Source organism: Podarcis pityusensis (genome assembly GCF_964106645.2).
Source record: "Podarcis pityusensis genome assembly, chromosome: 1".
Taxonomy (NCBI): Eukaryota; Metazoa; Chordata; class Lepidosauria; order Squamata; family Lacertidae; genus Podarcis; species Podarcis pityusensis.
The window spans coordinates 129,691,587-129,709,678 of record NC_138028.1 but is presented as its reverse complement, the minus strand read 5'-3'; the positions used below and the strand labels follow the sequence as shown (position 1 = coordinate 129,709,678).

The following is an 18,092-nucleotide window of genomic DNA, read 5'->3' as shown; positions in this document are numbered from 1 at the left end:
AAGCCTAGAGGGACCTGGGATGGCCTTATAGGGTTGCCATACGTCCAGATTCAAACGGCAAAATTAACTTCTGGGGGAAATTCAAAAAATCGGCAAAATGTCCAGGTTTTTGCCAAGAGAACCAGGAGGTTTGTGTTTGAATATCACTTTTTTAAAAGCGACTTGAAAAATCGGCAAAATGTCCAGGTTTTTGCCAAGAGAACCAGGAGGTGTGTGTTTGAATATCACTTTTTTGCCTTTTGGGGGCGAATCCCCTGGGGGAAAAAACTCAACAACTTTGAGGTTCATTCCCCAAAAGAAAAGCTCACAACCTTTGGGGAGATTTCTCCCCCCAAAAACGCTCAACAACTTTTTACTTCTTGAAATATGGCAACCCTACCTTACAGAACTACTGCCTGATACGAAGTAAATACACAGCCTTGCCCCCACAAAAAACCCAAACATCCTCTGTTCTGTGCATCATAGCACATGCTGGAAACCTATCCACAAGAAGGACGCTGCTGCCTCCCATGATTTTTTCCACGCTGCCTGTCCCCCCAAGAAGAAGAAGAAGAGTTTGGATTTGATATCCCGCTTTATCACTACCCGAAGTAGTCTCAAAGCAGCCAACAATCTCCTTTCCCTTCCTCCCCCACAACAAACACTCTGTGAGGTGAGTGGGGCTGAGAGACTTCAAAGAAGTGTGCTAGCCCAAGGTCACCCAGCAGCTGCATGTGGAGGAGCGGGGAAGCGAACCTGGTTCCGCAGATTACGAGTCTACCGCTCTTAACCACTAGGGAGGAGGCCATGGCAAGTACTGCAGCTACATAATGTGCTTCAGTGATAAACAGCACAAAAAGGAAACATAGCCATGACCTGAGCTAATTGATGGGGTTAAACAGCCCAACATTAGGATTCACTCTGCACGTAAGACCAACACTGACATCTCAGGAATTAACAACTACAGTAAGGTAAAGGTAAAGGGACCCCTGACCGTTAGGTCCAGTCGTGACCGACTCTGGGGTTGCAGCGCTCATCTCGCTCTATTGGCCGAGGGAGCCGCCGTACAGCTTCCGGGTCATGTGGCCAGCATGTCTAAGCCGCTTCTGGTGAACCAGAGAAGCGCACAGAAATGCCGTTTACCTTCTCGCCGGAGCGGTACCTATTTATCTACTTGCACTTTGTGCTTTCGAACTGCTAGGTTGGCAGGAGCAGGGACTGAACAGCGGGAGCTCACCCCGTCATGGAGATTCAAACCGCCGACCTTCTGATCGGCAAGTCCTAGGCTCTGTGGTTTAACCCACAGCGCCACCAGCGTCCCTTCGCTGTTTCTTAAGAGTCACTTTGATGTGCTTTCGAAATGCTAGGTTGGCAGGAGCAGGGACCGAGCAACGGGAGCTCACCCCGTGGCGGAGATTCAAATCGCCGACCTTCTGATCAGCAAGTCCTAGGCTCTGTGGTTTAACCCATAGCGCCACCCGCGTCCCTTAACAACTACAGTACTGGATCATTAATTTTGCGAGGCTACTAGGCATTGAGCATGAAACTATAATCAATGCTGTTTTTCAATCCACACACCGGGATTAGTATCACAACCCTATCCTGGTTTACTCAGAAGTAAGTCCCGCTGATTTCAAAAGCGCATAGTAAATATCTTGTTGGCAAGATGCAATTCCACACACAAAAGTATTGCATAGGCATAAAAGGTGGCGTTCTTCAATAATTTGCAGACTAGGATCCAGCGTTTGGGAAACATTCTCTCTCTCTCTCTCACCTTCCCCTCTCCAGAGTGAATCTTCCCTTCCATGTTTGTTAGACATGCTTCAGAGTGCTAGACATGTACAGTGGTACCTCGGGTTACATATGCTTCAGGCTACATACGCTTCAGGTTACAGACTCAGCTAACCCAGAAATAGTACCTCAGGTTAAGAACTTTGCTTCAGGATGAGAACAGAAATTGTGCTCTGGCGGTGCGGCGGCAGCAGGAGGCCCCATTAGTTAAAGTGGTGCTTCACGTTAAGAGCAGTTTCAGGTTAAGAACAGACCTCCAGAATGAATTAAGTACTTAACCCGAGGTACCACTGTATCAGCACTAAAATGGTTAATGCCAACCAGGGTTCTCTTAACAAGGGTCTGCAAACCTTCTAATAGACCAGTCCTAGTTTGCAAGGGAACCACGGTTAACCATCTTTTGTGAAAGTGGACGTGCAGGAGCAATTCTATGCCTGTCTACTCAGAAGCAAGTCCCGCTGTGTTTCGTAGGATTTACTCCCAGGTGTATAGGACTGAAGCCCAAACCATATGGTAACAAGAGAGGAAGAGGGAAAGAAATCACTCTGGAGCAGGTGGGAAGGATAGAAAGCACTTAACTCCAAGGATGACTCCCAGTTTGCAAATTGTTTGCTAATTCTGCTGCACTGAAAGAAAGAGCACACCCAATATGAGTAGGAGAAAGCACTTTTCTGAAGCATTCAGCTACTTCTGTACAAAAAGAGGCTTGCCACATGATTCACTGCTATCTAGATTAACAAAGAACTATAGGAAATTAAAAAGAAAACTTGTGGATTGTGCGCTTGGTGTAGGGATCAGATGGGATTACCATGAGGAATTATAAAATATACATCAAGCCATTGTGTCCATGATGAAGACATTGTGTTGACTGGGTTTGATATATTGACGATAATTTCTGATTAAATCCCATAAGATTCTACATTCATGCCCTTTTCATGCCCTTTTGCCTCTGCTGCCCATTTCTCCTTGCCTGACAAGTCACGTACGCAGCCCAGTTATCGCCAGGCAGGCATCCTGGGCCATAAGACAGTGGGCAAGTTTCTTTGATGTAGGATGTTAATCTTCGGGCCAGGAAGCAGATCTCACATTAAGGGGATAATGGTCACTGTTCTCCTGGCCATCCTTCTTATCATATGTATTGCTTGTTTATTACCTCCGGGGTTGCCAGATGCTCTTCTTTGTAGTTCTGTTCTTTGTTTACCCCAGAAATATTTGTGCTTAATTAGTTTTAGTAGTTTAACTTGTCCCCGCATGGGGTTTGTGGAAATGCTCAGAAGAAATCTGATTGGTTCTTACGAACACTCTGTAAAAAGCTCTTTTGTGAATAAAAACTACCTGGGCCAGGGGCTGCGGAGAGGGGACAAGCACAGAGAGACACGATTATACGCACCCTTCCCAGAGTCTTGCTGGTTCAAGTCTCTGTGTGTATTCTTATTAATCAGAGTTCAATCCTTCCTTTACTTTGCGAATGCAACACTTGGCGAGAGAAACGTAATATTAATTGACTTTTCACGGCCTGCCCCTGACACCAACATAACAATTTTAAGTGCATCTGAAGTAAAAGATGCACATCTGCATAATAATCCAAAAACACACACACACACCCCCCGCTGCCACCTCAAAGGCTCTTGAAGCATTCAGAGTATTAACTACATCAAGGAAGTACAAGTTGTTCCTTGGCAAGGTAAGATTGCCACTTGCATTGAGTTATTTTGTACACAGTCATGGCGAAGATTTTATCTAATGTATGGACAAGGTATTAGGACCAACTGAGCTCTTACAAAAGCTGGACAGTATTTTTAAAAGTAAAAATTAGCTCTTATACAACCTTCTGTTTACCTTGCAATTTTGCAGCAGGCGAATCAGATGTTCAAAGCAGTTGCTGTTAAGGAAAATGGCTTGAAGAACAGGCCTGTCTGTGCAGTCTAACATGGCGGTGATGGTATCTAAGGAGGTGAAAGTGAAAATCAAAGAGAAATACAGTATATAATTGGACATTTTGCTCTGGGGGCTTAGCTTGGTCAGAATCAAGTACACACTACCAAAATTAATGCTAAATATGGGTTAAACCACAGAGCCTAGGGCTTGCCAATCAGAAGGTGAGTGGTTCGAATCCCCATGACGGGGTGAGCTCCTGTTGCTCGGTCCCAGCTCTGCCAACCTAGCAGTTCGAAAGCACGTCAAAGTGTAAGTAGATAAATAGGTACCACTCCAGCGGGAAGGTAAACGGCACTTCCGTGCGCTGCTCTGGTTTGCCAGAAGCAGCTTAGCAGCTTAGCTGTACGCCGGTTCCCTCGGCCAATAAAGTGAGATGAGCGCCGCAACCCCAGAGTGGCCACGACTGGACCTAATGGTCAGGGGTCCCTTTACCTTTAACTTACTTCTGGTAAATAGGCCACTATAGCCGCTAGAGGGCTGTAAAGATTTGTGTTCCAGACTTTTTTGACTCATCTACCCATGTACTATCTGAAACCAAAGGGGCACATTTGTTGCAAGGGGGTGACAGTCTTGTTGCTCTAGCGGGACTCATTGCACTGGCTTCCAAGAGTTCAAAAACTTAGCCCATTTACAGGTACACTTGGAAGTGTGGGAACAGCATGATTACCTTCTTGCAGGTGAGGGGCGGCAGAGAAGGACAAATTCTTTTGTCCGCTTCTGGGAGACTGAATAGGCACATCCGAAATGATTGTGTTTTTTTAGCTGACCGATTTTTTTTAATACTTGCAATTGGCTTAACCTGAGCTCCCCTGGCATTACAAATATTGAAGAGCAGCACCGAAAATGCCTAAATAAATAAATACCACGCACACACACAAACACTGGCCAGGTGAAACTGAAGACTATGAAAGATGTGCTTGTTTTCCTTTTCCAGGAAACGCACAGAGGAATCACAGGTGATTTTTATATATTCTTTCCCACCACTGTGAATCAGTGATAAAGTTATTATAATTTGAGGGAGTATTTCAGATGCTGGATGCTGCCAGTAGTTTTTGTGTGTGTTTAGAATCTACAGCACTTAAAGGTAAAGGTAAAGGGACCCCTGACCATTAGGTCCAGTTGTGACCGACTCTGGGGTTGCGGCGCTCATCACGCTTTATTGGCTTCCAGGTCATGTGGCCAGCATGACTAAGCCACTTCTGGCGAACCAGAGCAGCACACGGAAACGCCGTTTACCTTCCCGCCAGAGTGGTACCTATTTATCTACTTGCGCTGGCGTGCTTTCGAACTGCTAGGTTGGCAGGAGCAGGGACCGAGCAACAGGAGCTCACCCCGTCACGGGGATTTGAACCGCCGACCTTCTGATCGGCAAGTCCTAGGCTCTGTGGTTTAACCCACAGCGCCACCCGCGTCCCCTTAGGAGGCAACTAAGTATGTATCTCAATTGTATCAGCCTTCTGAAGCAGTTTCATTTTGGAAGCCATCATCACACACCAGCCACAAAAAGTGACTCAACAGAAAGGGCACGAGGGAGCACGGTCAGCACTCCCTAAAGCGAGGATGGGGAATGTTGTTGAAACTCCCAACCAACTCAGATGGCATAGCCAATGGTCAAGGATGATGGGAGTCCAGCAACATCTGGAGGAGCACAGATGTTGCCACCCCTTTTTTAAATGTAGATTTTAATATTTTTATTAAGTACAAATTAGAAAACATACATATACACACCAAAAGAAAATACAAAAGAAAAAGAAAATACATCTAACCAAGGGAAAAAAATTAGAGAATATTTTGTCTCTTTTCGTATTTACAGTTATTTATACCTCTATAAAATGCTATTCACAATAAAGCAGTGAAATGAAAAATAAGGTATCAGAAAAAAGAAAAAAAGAACAAAGAAAGAATAAAGAAGTAAAAGAATAAGATCGTAGGTGAAAATTTTTAAAAGTAGATAAGTACTCACAATAGATAGCCGTTTCCCATCTATATTTATATTCAATTGTATAATTTCATCTTGTCCTTATCTACCTTAAATAAAGTTTTTTTTATATATAAAAAAAGACTTCCACCATTTACCTCATGCGTTTTTAATAATCCGTTCGTCAGAACCTCTGTTCTTCATATTTTCCCTTTGGATTTCCTTAATGTCTCAATTTTTTTTTTTTTATACTACGCACAAGATTATTCTAAGTTGCCACCCCTAAAAGCAAATGGTTCCAGGGAGAAACCTCAACCCTGCCCCCCCCTTTTCCCAACTCCCAGAAGGAGCGTCACACTCACTCAACATCTGAATCTGTAGCGCTATGAATCGGCTCTCCCACTGCCGGGACCTCCGCGAGTTCGGCAAAGCCGTGTGGTCCGAGTTGAGCAGCTTGAAGTAGTTCTCCAATATGGTGCTGGTCTCCACTTGCCGCTGGTCCGAGCTGCTGGTCAGAAGGATGTGAACCACTTCCGTCAGGCACTTCAGCGTCAGCTCCGCCTTCCCGCTCACTTCGTCGGGGTCTCGGCTGTCCCACGCGTCGCAGTCTGCCAGTACGCGCATCAAGACTTCCATAGTGGCAGGAGATATGGCTTGGAGAGCGTTTCTCTAAAGTCAACAATAGAATTAACTCAATACAAGGACATTCTATCAGCAAACCTTGAAACAAACAAACAAACAGCAAAAAACAACAACGCCCAGTTTGGTACAGTGGTACCTTGGTTCTCAAAAGCCGAAACGCCGGAAGTAAGTGTTCCGGTTTTTGAGCGTTTTTCAGAAGCTGAACGTCCGAAGCGGCTGTTGTTTCTGGAGACCCGCACCTATCAGAAGCTGCACCTTGGTTTTCAAACATTTCAGAAGTCAAACGGACTTCCGGAACGGATTACGTTTGGCGCTTTTGTTTTTGCTATTTATTTTGTGTTTTTGTTTTTGAGGTTTTATCGGTTAATTTGTTTTTGTGCCTGTGTGAAACCCAGTTCAGCTACTGATTGATTGATTGATTGGTTGTGTGACTGTGGAAATGGATAAAAGCCCCCCATCCAACCAATGACTATCATCAGTGCAGGTAAGAAAAAAATGTAATTTTAATTTTTATCATCTATAATACTATCTTAAAGGTAAAGGGACCCCTGACCATTAGGTCCAGTCGTGGACGACTCTGGGGTTGCGGCGCTCATCTCGCTTTATTGGCCGAGGAAGCCGGCGTACAGCTTCCGGGTCATGTGGCCAGCATGACTAAGCCACTTCTGGTGAACTAGAGCAGCACACGGAAACACCATTTACATTCCCGTCAGAGTGGTACCTATTTATCTGCTTGCACTTGACATGCTTTCGAACTGCTGGGGGGGCAGGAGCTGGGACTGAACAATGGGAGCTCACCCCGTCATGGGGATTCGAACTGCTGACCTTCCGATTGGTTTAGACCACAGCGCCAAATAAGACAATACTGTCTTATTTATTTTATAATATAGTACATTGTTTATTGCTTTTATTTTATGGATCAATGGTCTCGTTAGATAATAAAATTCATGTTAAATTGCTATTTTGGGGGGTGGTTTTTAAAAGTCTGGAATGGATTAATCCGTTTTGCACTACTTTCTATGGGAAAGCGTGCCTTGGTTTTGGAACACTTTGGTTTTGGAACGGACTTCTGGAATGGATTACCGTATTTTTTGCACCATAACACTCACTTTTTTCCTCCTAGAAAGTAAGGGGAAATGTCTGTGCGTGTTATGGAGCGAATGCCTGCGGGTGGCAGCGGGGATCTGCTGCAGTCATGAGCAGAGGATCCATGGTTCCCCTTCCTTCCCTCCTCCGTGGTTACAAAGCATGGATCCACATGGATCCTCAGGATTTTTGCATTGGGCTACTCCAAACTCACTGTCAGATCACATGTCTGTGGCCACAGCATGAACCACAAAAATCATATATCCACTATTTCATTTAGAATATTTTTTTTCTTGTTTTCCTCCTCTAAAAACTATGTGCGTGTTATGGTCTGGTGCGTGTTATAGAGCGAAAAATACGGTATGTTTGAGAACCAAGGTACCACTGTATATCGAATTATTTTTAAAACCTTATCGTTTTATCTGGACAAAGTTGATGAGTGATTTCTATGTGCAGAATCTGAATATCTTCTTTCCGCTTACAGAAAGTGTCATGGCAGGAGGATACTTCACTATCATAGCACCGTGCAAACTCTTAAGCATGTACAAAATAGTGGCAATGAACATTTTCCTTCCACTCCTGCCTATCTGGTCTCCACATATCTGTTTCTTGCTAAGATTTGAGGAGCCAGGAGGGGCTGCAACAATCGTGCTGAAGTTCAAGGTCTTTCTGGCATCAGGGATGCGTCCTTCAGTCAATAAAATGACGCCAATATTTGTTGGGATTCTCACCTGACCACCAGCCACAATCGCTCCAAAGAGGTGTAGCAAACAACACTTCAGGCTCTCTTTGAGATGCTCACTTTCTTGAAAACACTCTGAAAGAAGAGAAGCAGTTGCAAGCACGTTAACTTCGAGCCAAAAGATTTGTAGGCACGTGGTCAAATAATGTATCTCAAAAACAATTACTGTACAAATACGTAGCTCCCATTTTTCTTTTCATAATGAAGTCAACCCTCGAATCTATAATCAAATCTGCCTTTTTTAAAGACATAAAAACAGTTGATTTAAAACAAGTTAAGCCCAATTAAAACTAAATTAAAAGTGTGTTATCAGGGAACTCCAGGACCAGCTGCATAGCTCAACGCCCTCTTGACCAGATGGCCTATAATCAATGTTTAGTTATATAGTGGTACCTCGGGTTAAGTATTTAATTCGTTCCGGAGGTCCGTTCTTAACCTGAAACTGTTCTTAACCTGAAGCACCACTTTAGCTAATGGGGCCTCCTGCTGCTGCCGTGCCACCAGAGCACGATTTCTGTTCGTATCCTGAAGCAAAGTTCTTAACCTGAAGCACTATTTCTGGGTTAGCGGAGTGTGTAACCTGAAGCGTATATAGCCCGAGGTACCACTGTAGTGGTAAATTAATCCACCATTTCAGTTAAATCCACCTTTCCAAATTGTCACATCTAACTATGTAGTAGTAAATAATCCTTCAGAGAAACACAGCAGTGCAGCTGGGATGGGGAAATTCAGGCATTTTTGCTTAAACTTTTAGTAAAAAACTGTAGTTTGTTTTGTTCTCCCAGCATACAAACTGTGGCTCATTTTAACTACAGTTGGTTCCAAACCATGGTTTCAGAAGCTGGCTTGTTTAAACTAGCCCCAGTTAAGATTAGGTAAAGGGACCCCTGACCATTAGGTCCAGTCGTGGCCGACTCTGGGGTTGCGGCGCTCATCTCGCTTTATTGGCCAAGGGAGCCGGCGTACAGCTTCCGGGTCATGTGGCCAGCATGACTAAGCCGCTTCTGGCGAACCAGAGCAGCGCACGGAAACACCGTTTACCTTCCCGCCAGAGTGGTACCTATTTATCTGCTTGCACTTTGACGTGCTTTTGAACTGCTAGGTTGGCAGGAGCAGGGACCGAGCAATGGGAGCTCACCCCGTTGCGGGGATTCGAACCGCCAACCTTCTGATCGGCAAGTCCTAGGCTCTGTGGTTTAACCCACAGCGCCACCCGCATCCCCGGTTAAGATTAAGTACAGGTTAAAAGGTACAAAGAACACCGCAAAGTACGATTAATCAAACGCAGAAGCAAAACTTCCAAACGCCTCCTCCTAGATATGTTGGTGAAGGAAAGGAGAGAGACAACAGATGAACTGAGGAGGAGGTTAGGTGTGTTCACATCTCACTAAACCAACCTTCCTCAACTTTCGGTCTTCAGATGCTAGATTAGCTAATGTTAAAGAATGACGTTGAGTTTAAGTCCAACAACATCTGAGAACCCCAAGTTGCAAAAGGATGCACTAAAACACATCGAAACATAGTCATTTTCTCTTCTCTATTTTGTCAATAAGGTCCGTATAGTAAAAGCTATCGTTTTCCCAGTAGTGATGTATGGAAGTGAAAGCTGGACCATAAAGAAGGCTGATCGCCGAAGAATTGATGCTTTTGAATTATGGTGCTGGAGGAGACTCTTGAGAGTCCCATGGACTGCAAGAAGATCAAACCTCTCCATTCTGAAGGAAATCAGCCCTGAGTGCTCACTGGAAGGACAGATCCTGAAGCTGAGGCTCCAAGACTTTGGCCACCTCATGAGAAGAGAAGACTCCCTGGAAAAGACCCTGATGTTGGGAAAGATGGAGGGCACAAGGAGAAGGGGACGACAGAGGACGAGATGGTTGGACAGTGTTCTCGAAGCTACCAGCATGAGTTTGACCAAACTGCGGGAGGCAGTGGAAGACAGGAGTGCCTGGTATGCTCTCATCCATGGAGTCACAAAGAGTCGGACACGACTAAACGACTAAACAACAACAACAACAACAATTTTGTCAATATACGATCAGTAAGGATGCACACCAACATTCCCTGAACACAGCCACAAGAACATTGGAAACTTCTGCTTTCATCTCAGATTAACCACAGTTTAGTGTCACATTTAAACCTTGACCGTGGTTAGCGAAAACAAGTCAGCTTCATAAACTATGGTTTGAAGTTGGCTTGTTTCCACAAACCACTGTCAAAACTAACCAACATTTGTCCCGGTTCAGACTTTGTGATAAGCTGTAGTTAGCCTGAAACAGAAATGGACATTTCTGGACATCTCTTCCAGGCTATGCCAGAGGAGAAAAGTGGAGATGAGGCAGGGAGCATGAAATTCTGAGGCTCACCGCATTTTTTTCACATAATGCTAAATCGTAGTTTAGTATTATGTGACAATGCAGCCATTTAAAAGGTGCTATTAAGTGCACAGAGATTTTATATACTGGCATAAGATCCAATACAATTTTATGTAGCAAAAAACTCTTAAACATTCACAGTGCCCAAAACACCCAAAAAAACCCCTCCTATTGTCAAAAACTAGAACAGGCCCAAAATCTTCCCCTTCCATTGAAAAATCATTACACTGTATTCTTTGCTCAAAGAATGCCTGGCAGAAGGGAATTACAAGTAGCCTAAGGAATTTTTCTCAGCAATAAACATTAACCTGGAAGCTGTTACCATAGCAATAACTTTACGCAGATGAACGAACGGCTGCCAAAGCCACAAGATTATTTTGTTTGAAATTAGCACCGTAAAAATCTCTGAGTAATGTCACCAACCAGCACTGCTAAAATGTCACCATTTTTAAATGAAGCTAGCAGTGGAGACGCCCAAGTCTCAAAACAAGCTGGCTATTGAAACAAAAACGACATTTTGGAACTTTAAAAAAAACCTTTATGTAAGGGTAAATAGTTTAGGGGGAAGCCACGCTAGCTGTAATTTCCAGAGTGGTTTTTACAGTCAACCCCTGTCCCTAAGCTGAACCATAAGGAAGGCTGATCGCCGAAGAATTGATGCTTTTGAATTATGGTGCTGGAGGAGACTCTTGAGAGTCCCATGGACTGCAAGAAGATCAAACGTATCCATTCTTAAGGAAATCAGCCCTGAGTGCTCACTGGAAGGACAGATCCTGAAGCTGCGGCTCTAATACTTTGACCACCTCATGAGAAGAGAAGACTCCCTGGAAAAGACCCTGATGTTGGGAAAGATGGAGGGCACAAGGAGAAGGGGACGACAGAGGACGAGATGGTTGGACAGTGTTCTCGAAGCTACCAGCATGAGTTTGACCAAACTGCGGGAGGCAGTGGAAGACAGGAGTGCCTGGCGTGCTCTGGTCCATGGGGTCACAAAGAGTCGGACACGACTAAACGACTAAACAACAACAACAACCTGTGCCTAGGGAACTCTGAGAACGCTAAATCGCGGATCAGGGGTCACTTATCAACCCATGCCATTCTTAACAAACTAGTTCCCATGATTCTTTGGGGGAAGTCGTGACTGTACAAAGTGGCCTGAAACTGCCTGAATTGTGTAGTTGCAGGGTTTTTTTTAAATTTAAATAGGTTTTTTAAATCAGATTTTTAAAATAAAATGCTTTCGGAGGAAAAATCTTTTTCAAGTTAGCTTTCTATTTAAGTTACATTATAGTCCAAAGGCTATTCATTACGAAATAAGGATTTGTTTTAAGTTTTTCATGTGTGCTAAAACTCAGTCAAAGTTGTTGTTTTAAAATTGTTTAACCACATCAGTTAACAAACATGGATACACATGCTATAATGTTATCGTTTTAGTTAAATAAATTGTTTTTAAGGAAATGATTATTTTTCTCCTTCCCGTAAAGCATAGCAGAAAAGTCATCCAAATACAAACAGTTAACTTATTAAACCTCACAATAATTTCATAAATATTGGTCTATGTATTTCTAATAGTATAACCAAATCAGTAATTTTCGATACAGCCGTAAAAACTACTCTGAAAATTTATTATTCCAAAAATGAAACCTTCCTCTGGTTGTGAATATTAAGATGATACCAGCAAGAACGAATCTTTCTGTTAAAAAATGATTTAAATCAAGTCTTACTGACTAGTGATTTAAATCGTGATAAATTTTAAAATAAATTTTATCCCTTAAAAAATTCCAAAGTAAGCACTAGAAACATTAAGAAAACAAGGCAATGATACTCACGGTAAAAGAAAGGGACAAACTCCACTGTGAGGGAAGCTGGTTTGTACTTCTGCCTGTTTTTTTCAACACTGCTCAGAATTCGTCTATATGTTTTTTTAAAAAAAAGGAGAAACCAAGAGGTAAGATTTACCGTATTGTTTGCTCTATAAGACTCACTTTTTCCCTCCTAAAAAGTAAGGGGAAATGTGTGTGCGTCTTATGGAGCCGATGCAGGCTGCGCAGCTATCCCAGAAGCCAGAACAGCAAGAGGGATTGCTGCTTTCACTGCGCAGCGATCCCTCTTGCTGTTCTGGCTTCTGAGATTCAGAATATTTTTTTTCTTGTTTTCCTCCTCCCAAAACTAGGTGCGTCTTGTGGTCTGGTGCGTCTTATAGAGCGAAAAATATGGTGTATTTGTAGGCGGACACTGCAGAACACATTTTTTATTTATTCTAAAGCATACGTTTCTTCAAATGCAATAAAATACCTATTCCATATTACATTAGCAGCACTTTTAAAACTACCAAGGTACTATTTTGGACTACTTTATTTCTAAGAAATACACTTTTAAATAAAACCAAAACCAAAACCCAGCCCATAACTGACTTTAAGGACATGCAGCTTTAACAGTACAAATTTGGTAAATTAAAACAATAGGATTTATTGATAGCTCAGCTACTCAAAGTGACCCATTTTGCCATACATTTAGAAGGCTACGTCTCACATAAGCAAGTTGGTAGGTACCTACATATACTGTGACCATGTTTAAGTGATTGTATCTCAGCGTAATAAGCCACAGAATACATGAGTCTTTAGCCACAGTCCTTTTGTGGTGCAAACAATCAAATCAGGAAGTCTCAAGGGAACCACGGTTTCCTGTTTTGCCCAAATTGGGAAACAATGGCTACTGCCAGCTTCTGAACACGCCAATATTTTGACCCACCGTCAAACTGTGGTTAAATATCCTGGTAGACATGGTTTCCTGATTTAGATGACGTCCTGGCATCATCAAGTCTCATGCAATGGGAGGAGTGAAGAAGCTGCTCCTGAAAGCATATGGCTTAATAAGCCAAGATCTGAATGTGACAACTTATATTGGTCCAAGCTAGGCCAGTATGCTTCTTTGTTGTGCCACATAAGCACATGTTGTGCAGACGCCTGATTATCGTCTTCCAAAGCAACTACTCTATTCCAAACTTAAAAATGGAACGCATAATGCTGGTGGTCAACAAAAGAGGTTTAAAGGCTCTCTCAAGGCAATTTTTTAAAAATGTAGTATAAACACCAACAATTGGGAAACACTGGCCTGCGAGCGCTCCAATTGGAGAACAGCCTTTACCAAAGGTGTCATGGAATGGAGGAAGGCACGCCTGGCAAATCCACACCGTGATCAACTCCCACCCAGTAACCAATGTCCCCACTGTGGAAGGACCTGTGGATCCAGAATTTGCCTCTACAGTCACTTACGGACTCATTGTTAAAACCGTAATTATGGAAGACAATCTGACTCGGCTACGAGTGATCGCCAAAGATAAGGGTCAACCACATCTTTATTTGACTGCATGTATTGACTGCAGTTTCACATTCCCATGGAATGAGCACAATAAGAGTCACATTTGTCTCCCATAGCTGCTGGCCCACTAATTTCATGGGTAATGCAGTTCCCCCTGCTTCCCCCCCCCCCATCACAAACAAACAAAACTAGCCTCTCCTACTCTCTCTCTTTAAAGATGGCATTTCCTTGACTAATAAGTCATTTAGTGGATGCTATATGATAAAGTTCTCTCCTTAGTTAACTGTCTGTATGTATGACTGAGCTATGACAAGTTCCAGCACTCCTTTATTCAGTGAATATCTTGCATGCGTGATTAAAAAAGAATGCCCTTTCCAAAATGCAAAGGTTACACCGCAGGAGACGAATCTTACTATGTTTGTTTACTTTTCTAGGCTCGGTTACATCGCTCCAAAGTGAGCTTGGGCAAGGGCTAAGAATAACGCAGCAAAAGCAATGGCAGAAAACAAGTTACAGATTGTGCTTCCCAAGATGCTAGAAAGGCAGTTGTTATAATAGGCCCAGTGTACTGAAAAAAGGTGTATTTAAAGTAGGGGGTGTATTAATGGAAAATATATATAACAGGAGAGTTTGAACAAAAGTACCACATTTTTCCATGTACAACACAGCCCTGTGTATAAGACGCCCCCTATTTTTGGGGACTCCTAATTAAGAAAATGGGGGGAGTTGTTAAACTTTGGGGAGATTGCCGAAAGTTGTTGACCTTTTTTGGGAGAAAGGCCCACAGTTGTTAGGTTTTTTTGGAGGGGATACTGCAGAAAATTGCTCACCCGCATGACCGCACACGTCACCAAAGGCACCAATCGTATGCCTGCTCGCCGCCAACAGCAGCAAATCGCCCGCTCTACTGTCACAGCGGCAGCCAATACACAGCAGCCATTGGCGCAGCCACCACTCACCCGCCCCAATCACCGCTGACAATCTCCTGATCGTGGCAGCAACCAATCGCATGTCCCACCAATGCACTGCCCATGTACATAGCTGTCAACCTTCCCTTTTTTTGTGGGAAATTCCCTTATTCCAGCATCGTTTCCTGCTGCTATCCCGGATTGTTAGATATCCCATAGACTGTCCCAACTTTCAAATCTGAAAGTTGACAGTTATGCCCATGTATAATATGAGCCCAAATTTTAAACTTATTTTTATTAGAAAAAACCCTCATCTGATAAATGAAAAACTATGGTATATGGGTAGTGAAGCAGCAACAGAAACTACAGAAGAGAGAACAGCACTTTGGAAGTCCTGAGCCCCAAGGAGGTTAGTTTGGCCTCAACCAGAGCCAGGGCTTTTTCAGCTGTGGCCCCGGCCTGGTGGAACGCTCTGTCACAAGAGACTAGGGCCCTGCGGGACTTGACATCTTTCCGCAGGGCGTGCAAGACGGAGCTGTTCCGCCAGGCCTTTGGTCGGGGTTCAGTCTTAAACCCCCCCCCCCATTTATTTTTTTGATGGAACCCCTCATATGGGATTTTGTATATAAATTTTGCCTCGGCTCTTTTTGCTGGCCATGTAGGACCAGCATGGATAGTTGGCCCCAATGAATATTTGACGTTTTCTCCCCTTATGGTTTTGATCTATAAAGGTAAGGGGACCCCTGACCATTAGGTCCAGTCGTGGCCGACTCTGGGGATGCGGCGCTCATCTCGCTTTATTGGCCGAGGGAGCCGGGGTACAGCTTCCGGGTCATGTGGCCAGCATGACTAAGCCGCTTCTGGCAAACCAGAGCAGCGCACGGAAACGCCATTTACCTTCCCACCGGAGCGGTACCTATTTGTCTACTTGCACTTTGATGTGCTTTTGAACTGCTAGGTTGGCAGGAGCAGGGACCGAGCAATGGGAGCTCACCCCGTTGCGGGGATTCGAACCGCCGACCTTCTGATTGGCAAGCCCTAGGCTCAGTGGTTTAACCCACAGCGCCACCCGTGTCCCTATATATATAGGCTTTGATCTACAGTGGTGCCTCGCAAGACGAAATTAATCCGTTCCGCAAGAGTCTTCGTCTAGCGGTTTTATCGTCTTGCGAAGCAACCCTATTAGCAGCTTAACGGATTAGCGCTATTAGCGGTTTAGCGGCTATTAAAGGCTTAAAGGCTTAGCGGATTAGCTGCTAAAAGGCTATTAAAGGCTATTAAAGGCTATTAAAGGCTTAGCAGATTAGATAAAGGGGGGGGAAAGCGAAAAAAAAATCTCAAGACTTGCAAGACATTTTCGTCTTGCGAAGCAAGCCCATAGGGAAATTCGTCCTGCGAAGCAACTCAAAAACGGAAAACCCTTTCGTCTAGCGGGTTTTCCGTCTTGCGAGGCATTCGTCTTGCGGGGCACCACTGTATAGGCGACCACTAAAACGAGGCTGCATTTTAAGCTGCATTTTAAACTGTATTTTAACTTATATTTTAATCAACTGTTTGTTTGGTATTTGTTTGGTTTTTAATGTTTTTACTGTATTTATATTCGGTGTTAGCCACCCTGAGCCCGGTCTTGGCCAGGGAGGGCGGGGTATAAATAAAAAAATATTATTATTATTATTATTATTATTATTATTATTATTATTATCATCATCATCATCACCAGTGCACAGTTCACAGCAGCAGTGCCTGCCTTCTGGTGCCCCTGGGGTAGCATGCGACGCCTCTGACCGTGCCGGAGGAGTTCACACGCCCCACGCAAGTGCTAACCCAGGTTTTCAAGGGGTTTTGCGGTATCCAGGGAGCAGCGGTGGAAGGAGACACACTGCAGGGGCTTCTTCATTGGCGGGGGAAGCTAAACAACAAGATCCTCTGTGCATGCATGCAAACATTTCTTCAACAGAATGCAAAGATACACATCTATTGCCTGTCCACTGAGCTTGCAAGTCGGCACATTCCACTGGCATTTGTCCTGCAAAGAGATTCGGCGCAGCAATAAAACACTGCCCACTCGATTGCCACTTACCCAGCGATTCTTTGCCTCCAGTTGCGATAGGGGTCGTACAGGCTTTCGCAAAAAGCCAGCGCGTGTCTTACAAACTCTTCTATGGGCGTCTGGTCGGCGACTTCTTTCTCCTTCGTTTTGCTCTTTAGCTGAAGAGACAGCAAAAAACCCATGACGGTCACCAAAACACTTTCAGCACTACCAGTTTTGCATGCACCGCACCCCGGCCTGAAAGGCTGGACAGCTGTTGCCAGTTGAGAGGAATCAACAGCCTGACTCTGTGGAAAGCAGCTAGCTACCCGTGGTTCCCAGGAAACGAAATGAAATGTAGGATTTTTTCAAAGAGAGCTGTGCAGAAGTGAAATATCACGTTCATCAGGCTCAGATGCACAAGGAAGACGGGGGTTTCGGGATCGGGGACAAAATCATGCATGCCCTCCGACCCGGTCTTCTTTCCTCTCCTACCCTTTCCATAGAGACGTGAGACCATTGCCAAATGCACCGACTTTTCTGTTGTCATTCTGTTTAACTCGAAAGGTTTTCGATTCTACAGTGAAATCTAACCCCCTTCCCTTCCCAGTCCCTACGTAATTATCAGCACCGACTGGAGCAGTTAAACCGAAGCACGTGCAAAAATGGAAACAAATGCTGCGATATTGCTTTCGTCTCGATTAAAGGATATTGAGGTTTTATCTCCCCTGTCCCCGCCTCTGCCTATAGGCCTCCTTGCTGGCCAGTCCCAAGATAATGATGAGGAGGAGGATAATAATAATAATAATAAATATTTTTATTATTTGCGGCCAACCCATCTGACAGGGTTGCCAGGCAGCCAGAATCAGAAGAGGCCCAAAAAGCAAATTTGAAATACGATGTGAGAGCTCCCGTAATTGTTTTATTTTTAAAAGATGTGTAAACCACTCGCGTTATAAAATATCAGAGGGGTGTGCAGAAAACCCAAAATAAGTACAAAGCACATGCTAAAAATTATACAGCTAAAATAGCAGTAGCAGAAAATTGCCTTGGAGGCACACACACAGTATAATTTTCTCTGTTTATTTCCCCCCACAGTTCTTACACCAAACTGCTTGTTAAATTTAGGAGTGACCAGAGGGAGCTTTAAAAAAAAAAAAAAAGGTAGTGAATTCCAGGAATCCCCTTCTGCACAGGAAACCTGCAAAATGGACTAGAGGCCAGCTGATGGAAGTCAATTATTATAAGTTATTGCTGCATTTTAAAAAAAAAATTGACTGTCAGCATATTTGACTGATGAGTTTTTTTCGGGGGGGGGGGGATCCTACCATATTTAATACTTAAAATGAATGGCGGGGAGGGA

General features: G+C 43.9%; 1 protein-coding gene and 1 long non-coding RNA gene across 5 annotated transcripts in view; one reads left to right on the top strand and one right to left on the bottom strand.

Moving 5' to 3' along the window:
- The window catches only part of LOC308484931, a 211,789-nt gene that overhangs the window by 112,866 nt on the left and 80,831 nt on the right, over positions 1–18,092 (top strand). The gene's annotated exons all lie outside the window — the stretch shown is intronic.
- The window catches only part of NBEAL1 (neurobeachin like 1), a 163,562-nt gene that overhangs the window by 106,299 nt on the left and 39,171 nt on the right, over positions 1–18,092 (bottom strand). For all 4 annotated transcript variants that reach the window (XR_013989070.1, XM_081015097.1, XM_081015096.1 and 1 more), the window contains exons 6-10: positions 16,781–16,908; positions 12,301–12,383; positions 8,086–8,171; positions 5,989–6,295; positions 3,610–3,716 (exon numbers count right to left, since the gene is read on the bottom strand). Coding sequence is in view for 3 of the 4 variants with exons in the window: in XM_081015097.1 (XP_080871223.1) it covers positions 3,610–3,716; positions 5,989–6,295; positions 8,086–8,171; positions 12,301–12,383; positions 16,781–16,908 (711 nt within the window). In the remaining variant the exon portion in view is untranslated. The remainder of the gene's footprint in view (positions 1–3,609; positions 3,717–5,988; positions 6,296–8,085; positions 8,172–12,300; positions 12,384–16,780; positions 16,909–18,092) is intronic.